Source organism: Aplidium turbinatum, chromosome 1, assembly GCF_918807975.1.
Source record: "Aplidium turbinatum chromosome 1, kaAplTurb1.1, whole genome shotgun sequence".
NCBI lineage: Eukaryota > Metazoa > Chordata > Ascidiacea > Aplousobranchia > Polyclinidae > Aplidium > Aplidium turbinatum.
The window spans coordinates 36,640,049-36,659,065 of record NC_137472.1 but is presented as its reverse complement, the minus strand read 5'-3'; the positions used below and the strand labels follow the sequence as shown (position 1 = coordinate 36,659,065).

The 19,017-nt window shown below is 38.4% G+C and overlaps 1 protein-coding gene across 1 annotated transcript; it reads right to left on the bottom strand.

Moving 5' to 3' along the window:
- Nucleotides 1-1,058: 1,058 nt before the first annotated feature.
- On the bottom strand, nt 1,059-9,077 carry LOC145772359 (uncharacterized). Its single transcript, XM_082584241.1, has 5 exons — nt 8,230-9,077; nt 7,628-7,736; nt 4,009-4,399; nt 3,122-3,199; nt 1,059-2,944 (listed from the first exon to the last, which is right to left on the bottom strand). Exons 1-5 carry the CDS (start codon nt 9,056-9,058, stop codon nt 2,783-2,785), a joined length of 1,569 nt encoding a protein of 522 aa, XP_082440367.1. The 5' UTR covers nt 9,059-9,077; the 3' UTR covers nt 1,059-2,782.
- Nucleotides 9,078-19,017: the final 9,940 nt, after the last annotated feature.

Below are 19,017 nucleotides of genomic sequence, written 5' to 3'. Positions count from 1 at the left end.
ATAATTATTGAGTGCGTCTGTGCTTGGATAGTGATCATTAACAGATGCAACATCATTTTTGATGAGCCTTGCCGCAGTTTTAATTATTTCTTTCTTTTGTGACTCATCATCCTCATGCCTTGTTTTTATGTAATGAGATCGGAGGATTTCGGATGTTTTCTTTCTCATAGTGACAATGTCATAAAGGCTCTGACCTTCAGCTACCGTATATAAATAGATTCACCGTATTTTCTATAAATAGGTTTTCAGCAATCATCATTTGCTAAAAATTTCTTCATTTTATATCTGAGGTCTGATATCGTGAACTGTCCTTCTTCATTCTGTTCAAGATGGGAACACATCTTTAGAATGCCTGGTCCTGTTCCTCATCCTTCGGTCGCCCAGATTTTGACATTTTGCCTCAGGTAGCCTACTCTGCCGCATTGCAAGGGTATGTTAAATCCATATATAAAATTAACACTACAAGAATGATAGTATAAAATGTCTGCTGCATGCAAATCGCCACCGTAATATTCAAAACGACCTTTCACGGCGAATGACCAATCGTCAGAACATCTCTCACAACACTCTAATATAGGCCTTGCAAAAACATCTGCTTTAACAAAACTAAAGCCAGATCTGTCCGTGAGAACTCGAGTCCCACAAAACAAACAATGAGTCTTACTGTAGAAATTGCCATCAAGAATTCGAACACTTCGTTTCCTCGTGTCGCAGGACCCACTTTCCTCTCTGTTCTTCTTAAGCTGTATATCGATTGGGTTGGTGTAACGTTTACAACTGTCTATGTGTACTTTTCGACTAGCTGTCGCAACAATGTAGTCCCCTCTACTAGTACTGGTAGCATTAATCCTATCAGCACCCTTTTGACGCAGTATACTGGAGGCTTCAGAAGCTTAAATTTCCTTGTCACAGATCGTAATTTCTTTGCAGGCATTTTTCCTGAACTCTTTTTCTGTGTATCCGCAAACTTCCTCAGGCAATCACGGCGGACCAAAACTTGGCCAATGCGAAATAATTGCAGTATGAAATTTACTTTTATTGAGCACCAACACCGTAAGTGTGATAGTTTCATCAAAATTGAATAATTCAGTATTTGTACATCTGCCATTTTGAAAAAAATGGCGGAATTTCGAAAATAGCGGATAACTTTTTTTCTCCAAAAAATTTTCACGGGGATTTTTTTGGTCATTGTACACAATGAACAGAACCAATGTGCAAAATTTCAGCTTTACACCAATTAAGTCAAAATAAAACCCTTCAACGACTGGACTAGTAGGCTACAAAAAAATCTGGATTGTGGTTTGAAATCGAAGTGGAGTTTGGATTCAATACAGTAGTACCAAAATATTTGGAGCAGGAGTGGGGAATCTACAGACTACGGCGTGGAGCAGGAGTTCAAAAAACCGATTTCGTACACCTCTGAACTCCATACAACTTCCATACCGGTACTGAGTAAAAAAAACAGCTTTGATGTTATAGGCTATAAGGGCCTACAGAAAAAAAAATCATTTCATTAAATTACAAGACAGGCTATGCTTTTTCGGTAAAGAATTGTCGAAAAACGCAATAGTCCACAATAAACCTTCAAAGTTGTTGCAAAAACTATATTGTTGAATGTTGATAGTTTATTTCTTCAGAAGTGGAGTAGGCTGCCAGGGTGACAAAATCAACTGGACTTCGCCACATGAAACTTTACACAAAATATTAGTGGAAAGCGTTTATTTCGCTGTGCATTAACAAAAAATGCGACATTTTTAATAAGATTTAAATAAGTGAAAAGCAGATAGAAACACATAGAGACTGTTGAAATACCGTACACCCCGCTTATTAGGCCCCCGGATAATACAGTAGGCTAGTCTCCCCACGACGCCCAGTTTGGTCCGGAACTACTGAATGCATTGAAATGGCAGAGAATTGTCCCTAGCTCAATACGCCCAAAATCGTCCGGTGCCGAGGTGGGCTTAATAAGCGGTAACTACTGTATTAGACATACCTCTAGATGTGTCAGAACCTTCATATTGAGTTAACACATATAGGTTGACAAAATAACGTCAAATAAAGGAAAGTGAAGAAAAACAAGAAAATGGCGTCGTATAGCTAAATATTTGCACAAAATATTGCAAAAATTACAGAGATCAAAGTAGCTTAAAAGGCTGTTCGAACTCAAATGAACGAGATATTCACGCATGAGTTGGCTTCCTTCTATGGTTTGAACTGGCCATTAGGTGTCAATATCTAAAGATCACTACTCTGAGAGGTATCGTGCAAGTCGACAGTCCAGATGAAATCAGAGTTTCGAGACAGTTTTTGCCATAGGTTTAAAAATAATTTGGTTTTGTATTCTGTGAACCTTTGTTCACTCAGACTACCTTTATTGATTTAACTATTTTAGAAAATCTAACTTTTGGACTTTAATTTTCGGGTTGGGGCCAAAGTAAAGAAACCGTCCAGAACTATGGAAAAACAAAACAGGGTCTTCGGTAACTACAGTTGAAAATTGATAACAAGCATCAACCATAACATGGAGCTTACATGCAGTTTGTAGGCTAATAGTTTTCAAATCAAGATCGGTTTTTCAATTTTAAAAATTCTGACGCCAAGGTTTTGTAGCAGTGTATGTTAACAAAGCAAGAAAATACGTAATGTATTCGGTTAGTTAGAAAGATTAAGCTTGGAAGAAGCACTGAACATCTCCTGAAATTAAAAGAAATTCTAACCAGTCCTAAAGTTGCTGAGCGGATAGAAACAGAAAATAATAATTAAAAAAAAAAAAACTACAACTCTATGAGCGAATACAATCTTCCATAAGTTCCGCCTTAATCCAACTTCGAAATGAGGTTACATTGGTGGGCTCAATCCTCAACGAAAGATGAAAAAGAGTTGCTCGTGCGAACATACACACGTAAACGCCGCAATCGTATTCATTTTGTTGACGAGGAAGGCCCTGAAATGCAATAAAAATTCTTAACCCATTGTAAACTTTATTAGACGATTTCCATACTTAAACGCAAACTGAGCAATTTTTAACAGGTTCAAGTTTATTGATATTTTTTTAATAAAATTTAACATGTTGCAACAGAATATTAAAGCGTTGTGTAATTAGTAATTACTTAGTACTTACCACTACCAACTCAGCAGTCCAAGCACTATTTTCTTTTATGGCTTTATTATATTCGTGTTCCAGGAAGGACAATACAATCTAGAATATGCAATTTAGAAGTTAAAACAAACAGTTTATAATTTTAAAAAATGCATTTCCTAGCCGTAACATTGATCGCTTGCTGCACTTTACAGAAGCGCCTGACTTTGTGAACGGAAAAACCTCAAGATGAAGCAGCGCTGGTTCGGTTGTGGGGGATGTGTGCTTGACCAACCCATTTCAGGACAGCTTTCCATTCAGCTGTTAATCTCGTTGACCGAGCGAGCCTGCGTTAGTGGCTTAGAGCCTTTGCACGTACTGTATGCGGAACTTTAAGGATTAAGCTTACAAAACAGCTTGCAGTTATGGTCACTACTTCATCCAAAGGCATGTGGAAAAAGACATGTCTATTTGGTATCAGTTTTCACTATTCTCCTTTGGGGCTACAAAAACCAAATGACGATCTTGAGAGAAGGTTGTCGTAACTGCACTATTGCGTTTGCACGGTTGGTGAGAAACCTTGGTGGGTGGCGGCATACATAATTATTGACTTAAATCAAATATAGTTATTACTCTATAAGCCCTTGACAGCCTTTTTCACCTAAAAGGAGGATCATCAGAAGGTCCTTATTCAAATAGAAGGGCAGAATTCTATTTTTGGCTTTTTGCTTGGCATTGGGCACTTTTTGTAGTATTAATAGTTTTCATTGTTTAATTATTGGCTTATTGACATAAGTGTTACAAGCTGAAATCCGCAATTAAAATCTCTGCAATAAAAGATTTTGTAGCTTTTGGAGAACAATTTTCATCTAGTTACTGAAAAATAGTTATTACTAGACAAGTGGTAATGTAAAAGTCTTTCTACTCACACAAGAACATTCTTGTTCTGCCTCTCCCATGCGCATGGAATTGTAAACTTCGACTGCTTGTTTCCGTGGGCGTGCACACAGCAAGCTCCAGTGGGAATCCAGGCACACGGGAACCAATAAATATTCTTTCTTGTGCCACTCAAATGGCAGAGAAGAGTTCACATTTCTATGCAATTCTTCGTAAAAGAAACTGCTGACACAACATGCAGACAAGTTGTCGCGGACCAAAAGTTCAACATATTTATTGATTATGACGTCATTTAACCATTCTTCGGGGTTCAGCGTTTCAAGATCCAATTGCCTCAAACCGGGACGAACTTCTTTGACGAGATTGGACAGTTTTTCACACTTACTCTTCGCAATTTGCAAACATTGGCTAATATCTTTCAACCTAAACAGTGTTGTGAAAAACAAAGGGCTAAATTATATTATTTTTTATGAATTGTTAAGTATCACAATTATTACAGTCAGGTTCAGCAGCCTAACTTAAATCATATGGTGATTTATTGTTCTCAAAGATTTCATTATTGCATAGATAAATTTATCTAGAATGAATTAGAAAGTACCAGTACCTAAAAATACCATACAAATATTATACAGCATAACCAAAAAACATCGCTAAATGCTGAAAAACTACGGTACCTACAATAAAAATCCAATTAAAAGGTTCTTTTGAAAAGTTGCATCAACAAACGGCAGTAGCAGTCCAACAAATAAACTGGAGCTGCTATATATATACACTTTGAACTACTGTTCTAAAACTACTAAAATCTTACAGAGATCCAGTTCAGGATATGAAGCTATGCTCCAAAGTGCTGATTGTGATTTATAATGCAAAAATTTACAAATCGCTCATATTACGACATTAACTTTGAAATAAAAAACTGATTTAAGCACAAATACGATGTACAAGAATGTGCCGTGACAGCAAGCAAAAATAAAACCATGAGCACCAGACAAGCCATGGTATCATTTTAAAGCCATTGAATACAAAAAGGATTTGAAATTATCAGGCAATTAATACTAGCATTTATAAATCCTCTACGCCAGGGGTCACCAACCTTTTTTGCATGCGGGCAACTTTAGCACTAAGGAGAGCTGTGGCGGGCCGCACTAATAAAATTTTAGGTAGGATGACTCTTACACTAGAAAAGAACGCATTTCGTACCCAGTATCCAGCATTACATGTTGTTAATATATATGTATCTTAGAATACCGCAGCAACAAAATTAGTCAAACAACGCTACTGCCAGGCCAAACTCCTTTAACAACACTTTTGACTTCTTTAACAATGCCTAATAAACGAGGTCACTTGTTTTGCGCACTTGTAGCAAGGCGAGCGGTTTCATCAGAATATTCATCGCTAAGCAAGAGTGGTGTTGTCACTTCGTTTTACAAAAGATATCTTGCAATTATCGGCGTCAAATAGTGTGGGCCGGGTGGGCGGTGCCCACCCTGCCATGAAACGAGAGGGGGCAAAATATGTTTCGCCCACCCTGTTTTCATGACACTTATGAAGTGGTCGTTACAATTATTTCCGTCTTTGTTAAACGCTGAATTATCCAACCAACTGCAGCGCAACTTCTTGTTTTACGCTATGTCTCTCGCTAGGTATCCCACAGAACAATGCAATTCCGCAACAACGCTGCGTTGAAAAAAAGGCGGTATTATATTCACTGCATTTGTAGTTGGTGGGGCAACTGCCACAGTGCCACACGCTGGCAATTCCTGTTGAGAGAAAGCCACGTTTGATCTTTTCTCCGAATGGTCTCACTTTCGTTATGTCACAATCAAACTTCAGTTCCGGGTCAGCGTAAGGGAATATGAATATGACATCATAATGAACATGGCAATAAAATAACCGATACAAACTAAAGACGCACTGAAACAATCGCTTTTTACAAATCTTTCCTCACAAACTTGTTGTTGGGTATAAATTGGGGCACCGCACGATGTTGTCATTTCATTATTGAAAAGTTAAACATGAAGCAAAGTCAAACATCTATTTGCGCATTTTTAAAACCAACTTTCAAAAGGCGTCGAGATGATAATGCTGAAGAAGCCACGGCCAGCACGAATGAACGTAGAGATGACATTGATGAAGAAAGCAATGCTTCAAAGATGGACAGTGGTGCAGTCAATGTCTCAGGCAATGCACCGGTAGTTGTAGAAGACAGCATGAGACATGGATCTCTACCTGCTCCATTTGACGTTAGCATGCTGCCGGATCAGCTTCCGGCTCGGGAAGGTCGTTTGTTGCAAAGGAAGCTTTTTTTTCCGAATTCTAGTGGATGCGTCTGATGATAACCCTGATAGTAGCCTACCAGTTACTGTAGCTGCTGTTTGTGGGCCTCGGAAAACAATCGGTTATCTGCGCAGACCAACGGAAGTTATACAGCAGCAATATCAGCAGTCACCTGTCCGAACATTTTGTTGGAAAATCCGAAAGCGCCACTTTAAAGATAACAGGTCACGAGTCACGCGCTTTTTGGGTCGCAAAGAAAAACATAAAAGAAGTTTGTTTAGTTTAGCAGCGCTCATAAGATCGCAAGGCGCAAGAAAGAAACATCAAACCTATTAAAGCTTAATTGCTGACGTGACGCTAAACGCAGTCTTTGTGAGAAAGACTAACCAATGCGAATTTGCGAACATACCCAATTACCCATTCAATGAAATCTGTTTGAAAACTCTCGCCCACCCAGAATTCTTCTCTTCTAAGAAAAAATCGACGCCTATGCTTGCATTCCTTGCAATTACCAGTTTCAGTAAACAAGGAAATGTTTGACACATTGCAATACTAAGCAACAATAGTGACCTGCAAACATATCAGTGAAAAATAGGCTCCAATAGCTGGAAGAAACCAGTCATCATGAAACAAACGCTTGTGAAAATACCAAAAAAACGTCTCTATCGTAACTCATGAACAGTATTCCATCTAAAAAAGCAATGAATTGATTTTTCATCCTTTTTGTGAGAGTCTCTAAAACCGTCTTTCTTTAATTATTAGACAACTGTCACTTGCGAATTGCGATGCTTATCAGCATGGCAAGAATTGTTGATTAACAACATTTTGCAGTACTAAGCTAGCCCATACATTTTCGTATTACAATTTACAACCAGAAAAAGTCTTTAATATTTTGCCAATTTATTATAAATTGAGTTGGCACACCGACCTATTTTGCCAACAAAAAACTTGCATAAAAGGGTACACTGCTCATGAAACACAATAACGGTGAAACGCACAATAGTGTTTACATGACATTTACAAACTTAAAATAAGCAACCCTATGCTCACAGACAATGTCGAAATTCGAAAACAGACGTTTTAATCAACCACTGGGACAGTGCGGCTGGACATCGCATTGGAATAACTTTAAGCGACCCCCACCTAGAACTACAATCTGATTGGTCGGTCGGTGGAATCGTATGCAAAGCGAAAATATGCTTCCCGAAAAGTATTTTTTGCCTTTATGCTCTTTAACTCCTTAAGAAAAGTATTTTTGGTTGTACTTGTACGCTGATACCTTCCGGGGGCAGCACATAACAGCGTGGCGGGCCGCATGTGGCCCGCGGGCCGCCAGTTGGTGACCCCTGCTCTACGCTGATATAACAAAAATACCTGTTTGTAAAATCTTGATGATACAAAGACTTCATTCGCTCAGCTACTTGACAGGCAGTTAGGTGTCCCACAGATTCAGGATTGTTAACCATGACATTATTGACAATGTCTGAAACATTTACAAACAAACTGTAAGAGATCTCACAAAATCTTACAGTACATTACAGAGCACAAAAGCTTTGATATTAGTGATCTAACATTTTCACATAGATATCTACCCTTTGAAAGGTTTAGCAATACTGTACTATTGAGAAATAATATTATTGAAAGTACTATTGTACTATTACAATTGTACAATAGTACTAGTAGAATAGTACAATAGTAGAAATAGTACAATAGTAGAAATAGTACAATAGTACAATAGTACAATTGTACTATTGTACTGTACTATTGAGAAATACTATTGAGAAAGCAAACTCTCTACCAAAGCTTTATCACTGTATCATACTATTGATACACCAAAATAAAATATTAATAATCATGTTTTACTCTACATATGGTATTCAATTACAACAAGAACGGTGCATAAGATATTGAACACACTTTCATTTTAGAGATTGCAAAGCCATGCGAATAATTCCTCAATTCAAAAGAAAACTTACTTTTTACGACTCGCTTAATGTCCCAGTAGCTAAACACAACATTTTCGTCTACTTTGGACACAACAATCAAATCTTCATCAGCTTGGCTTTCTTCGGTTTGTGAAGAGGAAGCATCTTTCATTTTATCACGCAAAAATCTAAAAGTTTTCATAAAGGTGGTTTCTGATTCTGTTGCTGGTGGCACTGTATGATATTTTATGGGAGTAGTGTGGATAATCGTACACCTAGACAAGCTGGGCTTTCTTCCAGAAGTGGAAACAACACCATCAACCGAATTTTTAGCACCACACTCCTGGTTAGCATTACAAGTAGAGATATTGCACGAAGAAGTAAAGTCTGATGAAGAATCTAGCAAATCTGTAGTGTTCAGCAAATTTGATTTATTATGAAAAGGTTTCTCTGCACTGCTAGATGTTTTAGAATTTGCAAAGACCTTTGACATAGAAGTAATAATTGGCAATGATGATTTGTTACTGGAATTCCTTCTAAACGTTTTTAAGTCTTTAACCCCAAGTGGTTTTGAAACAAAAATTGCTTTGTCTTCTTCATCACTGTCAGTTATTTTCTTTTGTGGTGAAACATTTGAAAAACGATTCTTGCTGTTCTTTTTCAATTTTCTTTTCTTTACCTCATGATGGTGCACAGAATTACAGTTTGATTGGTCGTCTGATGTTGATAAATAAATTTCCTTTGACATATGAAGCGGGCGCCTACCATGTATTTTCAAAGAAGAAAAAGACTTTTCTCTATGTCTATAGTGATTTTTTGAACCGACATTACTGACAGAAACACTAGAAGAATTAATCATTTGACAACTGCTCAATACCATGTATACACAATAATATTGCAGTGCTGAAATGCAAAGCTATAAATTGTGTTAGTTACGTGACAGGATGGTGAAGATTTCTGACCAATACATAGAACGTTATCATATATCAACAATTAAGTTTGGGCAAGGTTTGGCAAAAAACAAAGGTTTAACAAAAAAAATAGTAAAAAGTGTGCCTCGATAGCTCATTCACAGCAACACAAGATTAGGAAAAATTAAGCTATTAAGGTTTGATTATTTATAATCTGCAGGCCGCTGCAGCAGTTTTGATGACATGGGTTCAATTCTCACCACTGCAATTACTTTATTTATTCTTTAATTACAGAATAAAATTCACGCAAGAATCAATTCTCTGGCTGAGCTTTAGAAGGGTAACAACGACTGCAGTCAGCTGGCTCATTTATAAGAAAAATTGTCGTGTGTTTAAGTGTCTACCAAACAAAACACTCCATTTGCTGCAGCGACCTGCAAGTTACAAATGCACCCACTGTTCCACTCTCGGAGTGTGGATTTGAGCAACTCATGTCAAGAACAGCTCTCCATTCAACAGAAACAAGTTATAGTAGGCTATGCAGCAACCTTCAAATTTGGCTTCAACAATTCGCAATGACGATACTGGGGTAAATGCAGAAGAACCCGTAATCGAACAAAATATGAATTGCATCAACAAGAATGTGCAGACGCAAATTTTGACACATGTTGATTGCACAAACCCCGTCAGCAAATCCATCTTTTTTTATACATACTGATTCAATGCCTGCAGACATTGAATCAATGTAAAAAAGGTGATGACGTCATAACCATAACGCTATTTTACTCAATTAAAATAGTCTTTGATTAAGCTAAATGTCTTGTTTATATTGACACCTAGGTCGCAAACCGAATTTATTAGAACCTCTGCTTGAAACGATTAGTTTTACGTATGCAGTACGCCTAGTCGTAAAAATTTTGATATTGTTAACTCATAATTGGAACAGTTGGAAAACAAGCCGATTCATTTCCTTTTCGTGCGAGTGAATAACAACGATCAAGACAGTGAAGTTATCGAAATAAAACGCAAAAAATCGTGATCTCAAGCAGAGTGGAAACCGCTATCAGTTTTATTAACCTCGTTTCGCTCGTTTTACTAATTACTTACCTTCAAAGCGTTAACAACGGCGAAGTGTTTTCTTGTATATATGTTTTTTTATCAAAAGTCTTTATTATATAGTCTTTTATCGAATACCGTATATACTCGAGAATAGATCATCAAGATTGTCGCAAGTGGTTTTCACCTCAAAAAGACAGGCTCAACTTATGCACGGGACAAGCTGTTGTCTCCAACTCGGCAGTGTTCAAAATTAACGCATTTTTACTGCGGCAAAGTCATTGCCGACGTAGATTACGGAGTGTGAAATGGCGTCGGCCGAAGAAAAAGTTTTGAATACGTGTATTTGCATAGATTCAAACTTAATTTTTAAATTTAATGATTTCTTGTCAATTCTAAACTTTATGCACTTGTTGAGCAATATGGAAAGCTCACTAGACAAAACAGCAAAAAGAGCTGTTTTAAGTTTTACAGTGGTTCTCAACCTTTTTACAGTCGGGGACCGGCAAAATTTTTAAAAATGTTGGTGGACCGGCAACCAAAGATCGTAGTGTATAGAATGAATATTTGTAACGTTTTATTAAGCAAAGTTGTCGTTGCGCACCATAATGCAATATTTTAGCATATGATTTGTATTCATAGGCGTCGATTTTTTCTTAGAACAGAGGAATTCTGGGTGGGCGAGAGTTTTCAAACAGATTTCATTGAATGTGTATGTTCGCAAATTCGCACTGGTTAGTCTTTCTCACAAAGACTGTGCAGCAATTAGGCTTTAATAGGTTTGATGTTTGCTTTCTTGCGCCTTGCGATCTTATAAGCGCTGCTAAACTAAACAAATTTCTTTTACCTTTGTGACCTAAAAAGCGCGTGACGCATGACCTGTTATCTTTAAAGTGGCACCTTCGGATTTGCAGCAAAAAGTTCGGACAGGTGACTGCTGACTGTTCCGTTGGTCTGCGGCAAATAACCGATTGTTTTCCGAGGCTAACAAACAGCAGCTACAGTAACAAGTACCATCAGGGTTGAGACGCATCCACTGCAATTCGGAAATAAGATTCCTTTGCAACACACGACCTTCCCGAGCCAGAAGCTGATCCGGCATCATGCTAACGTCAAATGGAGCAGGTAGAGATCCATGGCTCATGCTGTCTTCTACAACTACCGGTGCATTGCCTGAGACATTGACTTCACAACTGTCCATCCTTGAAGCACTGCTTTCTTCATCAATGTCATCTCTATGTTCATTCGTGCTGGACGTGGCTTCTTCAGCATTATCATCTCGACGCCTTTTGGAAGCTGGTTTTAGTGTTGGGCGATATATCGAATTTTCGATGCGATATCTTTTTAATATCGATATTTATTTCAATTTTGTTCAATATTTTAACTATTCCAGCCCTAACTCGTAACTGTAAACCCCTATAAAAACGTTGCCAAGGCCAAACGGAAAAAGTTGAAATTGCCTTGGCAATTGCTGTGAACGTTTATTACGAAAAAAATTGTACCAAAACATGTAAAACAAGAAGCGAAAAATATACTAGAGTAGTCTATCACGACCGCACTGTTTGATTTGTTGTGATGTAATAATACCATCATCATCGTCATTAAGTTCTTTCCTCTCGTCGAGGGTTGGAGGCAATGAGACGCCATGTTTCTCTGTTGTGAGATTTTTTTACTGCAGTTTTGTAATCAAGTCCTGACCAGTCTTCAATATCATTAGTCCAAATTCTTGGTCTGCCCTATTTCGTTTGCCGTTCATTTTTACTTCTACTAATTGTCTTTGAATAGAATTAGTGCGAATCATGTGGCCAAAATATTTCAATTTTCTTGATTTAATTGTTTGTAGAATTTCCATGTTGGTTTGTATTCTGGATAGTACATCTTTTCTAATAATACCAAAAGTAGCGATAAAGCGAGCGACGCGATACGCACGCTGTTACGGTAATTCACGTTAAATAACTCACGGGGGGGAGAAAAGTTAATTTTAGATTGATTCAACGTTCGAGTCGGCACAAATCGATTTAATTTTCCCGGCGGGTTATATTGCGTAACAACAATGGTCAATAAGAAATTTACGTTTGTTTTACATTAATTCGACATCTAGCGACGTTGAATTATCATAAAATAACGTTAATTGCTCAACCAGGTACCGGTAACAAATTAATAGCTCCCTGCGAGAAGATTGCCTCGATTTACGTATCCACTAACCAATTGCGGCACAATTGGGATACTGCGAGCAACACAAAGTCTGTCTGATAAAGAACTAGCTGTCAGAATCGGAATCATCAGATGCTGTATCGGAGGATGAAGTTGTCACGTCATCACTGAAATCGGACACATCAAGAGGCTCATCGCTTGGCTGTAAATCTACACTGTCTTTGCCGTTCGCAATGAAGCGTCCACGTTTTGCTGCTTTGATACCCATCCACACGCCTCTTTCGCAGAGCTCCATCAGGGTGTTGACTAAGGATCAAATCTATGGCTGTGGCATAACGACTGGGAGGAATGTTTAACGCTAACCTTACAAGCGCTCATGTGGCCTCGGCATTTTTATTGCCGACGCTAATGCGCCATTCATGCATCTGCGTCGGCAATTGCCAACACTAATTTCGAAGACTGAGAAACTCTTTTCTTAATTAGAACAAAAATATCGAAAAGTATCGAAATATCGAGTATAATATTTTTTTTAAATATCGTATCGTATTGTTTTTTTCAATATCGCCGAACACAAGCTGGTTTTAAGAATCCGCGAATAGATGTGTCACGATTTCTTTCTATCTCTTACCAGGAAAAAGACTTGGAAAGGTTCAATGACGTAGTTTAATGGGTCAAACCGAAAAGCAGTCAATTAAATGTCGAAAAGTTCCACTAGTGAAATGATAATCTAACTTCTTGAAGGACTTTAACGAACGGCTTCTCAAATAACTCTAATTTTGAACACAATTTGTATCAGCATCAATTCTCATCTACTTGTATTCGATTACTTCAACTCTCAATCAACAATAATTTCTGCATCAACTACCAATCCACAACTCATAACACAACTCCCATAATCACATAATGAACTCAATAATAATCATCATAATAATCATTACACAAACTACACCACTATTTATAGTTGGTTGTTCAGTCCAGTAACTTCGAGAAGGTTACGTAGTGTTGCATCACACGCTGGGTTTTTTTTTTCAGTCATTTATCGGTCATTGACCGATTTTTTAGCAAAATGTCCGAAAAAAATATAGTTAATTCGGTCAAAATGTCCGAAAAAATATATAGTCAATTCAGTCAAAATGTCAGAAAAAATATGTACGTGCGCAAATCGATTTCAGTGATTGCAAAGAAGCTCCTTGCGCCACTCTACGATTTTTGTCAATCGGAAATACAAGACGTAGACTTAGTGTTTCAACGTTGATCCAATGTCTTATTATACGTGATAACGCAAATACAGAAGTAACATTTCCCAAACGTGACTGACGGATGCTTTCAAGTGTGACGTAATGTTGGGTTGCCTTGGAAAGGTCAAACCGTTTGGTAGAGATTGATCGGTCCGTTTTATCAATCCGGACATTTTCTCAGCATGTTGCATATACAGTCAATTCCGCTTAATCGGACCACATCGGGACCAAGCCAAATTGGTCCGATTAAGCGGGTGGTCCCATTAAACGGGGACAACGAATTTCGTTATTTTTTTCATCGTTTTTGAAAATAGTTTAAGCATTTTACAATTGCGGCTATAAACACAACCAAAACACCATCAACAATCAAAACAAAATACAGTACTGTACAGTAGTAAGTTATTGCTGCCATTTTTATTTAAGCACTAAAAGCATTCATTCATTCTTCTGTACAGTATTCGGTGCCGCATCACAATTACTGCAATTCTGATTAGATGACAATTGACCTTATGACGTGACAACAAGCGTTTGTTTATCTGTAGCCTACTTCACTTTAAAATAGCTTAGCGAGAACGTGGCACATTGCCCATCAACAACTCTTGACGCATCACCTCACAGAAAAATGTACAAAAAGTAAAAAACGTTAACCATAAAGGCCTATTTTAGGGCGGAGGGTGGTCCGTTTAAGCGGGAAAAATTGTACAGAAAAATGGATTTGGATTCGAGACCAGTGCAAAATGGTCCGAATAAGCGAGTGGTCCTATTAAACGTGGTTCGATTAAGCGGGGTTGACTGTATTATCAATTTTTGAGCTGGTGGCCAATCCTTTCGAAATGTTATTGATCAGACCTTGATAAACAACGAAGTATCCGTTTGTACGTTGATCCAATGTCTCATTGCTTGTGATAAACACAATTCCGCAAACATGAAAGAAACACACTCAAAGACTTCAACTTTCTAGAAATGCCACTGTGTTTTCAAATCTTTCCTTCGAGCCATGGAAAAGATTGATCTGTCAGTCGGGAAATTATCCCAGCATGTTGCATAATGTTGTTAAATTTTGAGCTGGTGATCATGATCAAATGTTTGACTCCACATCGAACAAGAAATCGCTTGCGTTGTTCAACTGCAGATAAACTTATGCGTTTGAGCTTAAATGCTGCATCATACAAAACATTCAATTATGATGCAGCATACGCGCACTGGCACAGTAACGCGAAGCGAGCACGCTACAACGTGAGCGGTGAAATTGTTGAAGAGTTAAATCACTTTGTAATTGCGAACCATTAGAGTGTAACGTGTTTTTTTTATTTGGTCATTCTTGTTGTTATTCCTTTCTGTTTTGAGTTATTTTTGAACGTGTGTTAGTGTGCAATAAAAGATGTTTGCAGCCGAGTGTTGCAAGGTTGAGTTTCGCTGATGAACGTTGAAGAAACGTTTGTCTGCTCTAACTATTCTCAGATAAAACACGACAACGTTTCTCAGTGAAACTTAATGTTAATTGTAGCTAGTCAGGAAGTGCAAATTTTGGTTTGTATCAGCTACTTGAAAGGAAATATTTTCATCATAAAAAATGACCGAATTAAATAAAAAATGACCGAATTTTTTCAAGTCATTTTGGACAAATGACCGAAAAGTCTCAGCGAAAAAAAAAACCCAGATCACACGAAATCATCGCCGGTCACGTAGCATTGAGCGGCATAAACAAGCAAGTTTAAAGAAGTCTAAAGAATGTCACGTAGGGCCGAAGGTTGTAGAAAACACGTTACATAATACAGATTTCGTCATCAGAGGTTACTTTAGGTCAATACCCGATAATAACACATCGATCAAAATTCCATAATGAAAACAGCACATTTTGTCAAGACGCAAAGCAGCCCGACACGAGGCCTTACATATTCATTGTGACATACGTCCCCCCTTAGAATATTGTTGCAAACAATATAACAACACAATCAATACAAAACATATTACAAAACAATTAAGTACTCAATAATCAATTCTCATAAGTCCATCGTTGCATGATCTACCAACGATAGCTTTTCTCAAAACAATATAATAGTCACGTTTTCTGTGAAAGTTTCCAACGTCCTCAATATCTTCAGTGCATCGGCGAGCAAGATGACCCATCTTCCTACATCGGAAACACTTCCTCTCCGGACAGTCCTTGGCGAGATGACCTTCTCTGTGACAGTTGTAGCAAGCCTTTTCATCAAAAGGGCAGCTCCTGGCTATGTGTCCAATCTCTCCACATCGGTAGCAGTGGTTGTCACGGCAACGTCTGTTTTCCGAATGTCCGCCGTCAGCAACGCACTCCCTGGCGAAGTGTCCGCGCCTACCGCATCTATAGCAAACTCCAAATGGTTGTCGCCTGCCTCTTCTCCTTGGTTCTTCGCGCTCATTGTATCCATGACCGTGAGATCGTCGCTGATTATCTGCAGAACAATCTCGAGCAAAGTGACCATTCTTGCCACTCGAATAACAAGTAACTTCAGAATCTTGGGCACCGCCCACCCGGCCCACCCTATTTCGACGCCTATGTTTGTATTCATGAAGAAAATTGGAATAAAACGGCCATCAACTCAAACAGAAAAATGTCAATCCATTTGCATACAAAATCAATGTCAGTGGGAAATTTGCTACTGTTACGCTGCCAGAAGCATACGCGAGAAAAACGAGATATCAAAGAAGTTTCAAAAACACATAGCTCTGTTTCGGCATCCAGGCGATTTCTTTGCTTTGTCCTTTTGCTATTTTAAAGCTAAAGATGAAAAAGAATTGTCGTTTCTAAATAGCTATGTGAAACAATTACAATCAAATCGATTGTTTAGAAAGTTAGGCACGAATTCGTTTGCAAGAGATAACCAGAAGTGTGACAATGATGTTTTTCGAATCTGGACTGCTAAGTAGAAGCACAACATATTGTAATTCAATCAGACCTTCTTTTTCATGAAGATAGATTAAGGTAGCATGTGTTGACATCATCGATGCATGGATTGTTTATCCAAAAGTTTCCATGTCGAGGATCTGCATGTTACGCAAAATGATCGTCAAATTGTCAGCCAACTCTTTCAAGTGTTGACTCACATTGCTCAGCACCTCTTTTTACTTTTTTTCACCACTCCACTTCACAAGCATTTTCCAAAGCAAATCGGCTTGTCTTCATTCCATTCCGAAGTGCTATTTTCTGCATGGTCTTTGAAAAACAAGATCTTTGCTTTCTTAAACTCCGGTTCTGGCAAATTTCCATTGCAGGCTTGACTTTTATCCTGGAACTTCAAATTTATCTAATTCCAAATTTTCGTCTCCAGCAACTTTGAATTTTTTCAAAATTCCCCATTTGGTTGTCTACTTCTGTGTTTCAAAACTTTTTGAAAACTACACGCAATTTGTCACAAAAACATTATCAACGGCACAGAATTAGGTCACCAAAAAGTTCACCTTTATTATCAAACAATTTTGCGTGGAGATGTGTCAGTTTTACAGCTGTGCATGTTTCACAGTGCGATCACAATTTTACAATATGCTAATGACTCCATATTAAAATAAGCTTTGCAGAAAGCAAGATATTCTGCGGACCGGCAAAAAATTACACGGACCGGCACCGGTCCGGCGGCTAAGAACCACTTTAAGAGATCTTTCAATTTTTTTTATTTTTGCATGTAGGATATAATCGTTCTTATTACCGGTACCTACGTAACATTGCATGATCGTTGAAGTCGATGTCAAACCTTAGCGGCCGCATAAAACAATGATGTCAGGTTGGCTAAGTGATAATAGCAGTAAGAGACGTCGTTAATGCAGGCAATATCTGCGACCAAGACCATTAAACATCTTTTCTTCATCGGTTTTCGATTTAATTCTCACACATTGCGAACAAAACAATGCTGTTGAATCATAATTGATCTCACAGCGGGAAGACCTAGTTGAAAATAGCTTGTCTAATTTAGCTGGTTTACGTAATACTGCAATGAATAGTTACGTGACTATTCAAGCAGCGTAAGTTACCTTAAGCTCTACTTTGAAATTTCCATATGGTATGATTTCCAAGCTGTATTCACGTAATTGTTCGGTGTGTCATAGTTTTAACTCGATACAGTTTGCTAAAATCGATTTCATGTTTGAAGTCAAAAAAATATAACGGACGTTTGGATAACTCGTGAAACGAGAGTAATTATTCAACCTCGCATTCGCTTTTTCGCTACCACGCGTTTTGACTTTGAAGTTGCTCCTCACGCGCGGAAGATAAGCAGTGTGTGACTGTGAGTGTGAGGTGTGAGCGTGCATGCCGTGATCATCTCAGTACTCTGAGTCAGTAGTAATTCACGTTCCAGAGAAAGCCATGCGATCAGCTGCTGTTTTGTGGGCAAGAGCAACGCATGCTGTTTTTCGCTTACGGCATTCTTTAGGTCCGTTTAAATGATCTAAATCTCTCGCAAAGTATTTTATCTTTGAAACACCACTTAATAGCCATTTTTGTTGCCCCTCAACTATAAATTTATGGGGGGCGCCGCCCCCCCCGGAAGTCGGCGCGTATGTCGCTGATTGCAGTTTCCGCAAACATTTCAAAACTTTCCCCCTGAAAAAATCGAGAGAAAGATAGCACAAAGCCAAAGCCACTGATCGCAGTTTCCGCAAACATTTTTCCGTAGTTTCCGCTAACCCTTACCCTAACTCTAAGTCTCTAACCATAGAGCAATCTATGCTCTAACCCTCGCTGATCGTAGTTTCCGCAAACATTTTTCCGCAGTTTCCGCTAACCTTTTCCAAACTCTAACTATAGGAGTAATCTATGCTCTAACCCTAACCCTCGCTGATCGCAGTTTCCGCTAACTGCAGTTTCCGCTTACCTTAACTCTAACAATCGAGTAATCTATGCTCTCTAACCTTAACCCTCGCTGATCGCAGTTTCTGCAAACATTTTCCAACAGTTTCCGCTAACCTTTACCCTAACCATAGAGTAATCTATGCTCTAACCCAGGGGTCACCAACCTTTTTTGCATGCGGGCCACTTTGGCACTTAGGAGAGCTGTGGCGGGCCGCACTAATAAAATTTTAGGTAGGTTGACTCTTATGCTAGAAATGAACGCATTTCGTACCCAGTATTCAGCGTTACATGTTGTTACTATTTATCTTAGACTACCGCAGCAACAAAATTAGTCGAACAACACTACTGCCAGACCAAACTCCTTTAATAACACTTTTGACCTCTTTAACAATGTCTAATAAACGAGGCCACCTGTTTTGCGCACTTGTAGCGAGGCGAACGGTTTCATTAGAATATTCATCGCCAAGCAAGAGTGATGTTGTCACTCCGCTTCACAAAAGATACCTTGCTAATAACAGTTTCAGTAACCAAAGAAATGTTTGACACATCGCAATACAGGCAACAGCAGTGACCTGCTATGCTACTAACATATCAGCAAAAAATAGGCTTCAATAACAGGGAGAAAGAAACTAGGCACCATGAAACAAACGCT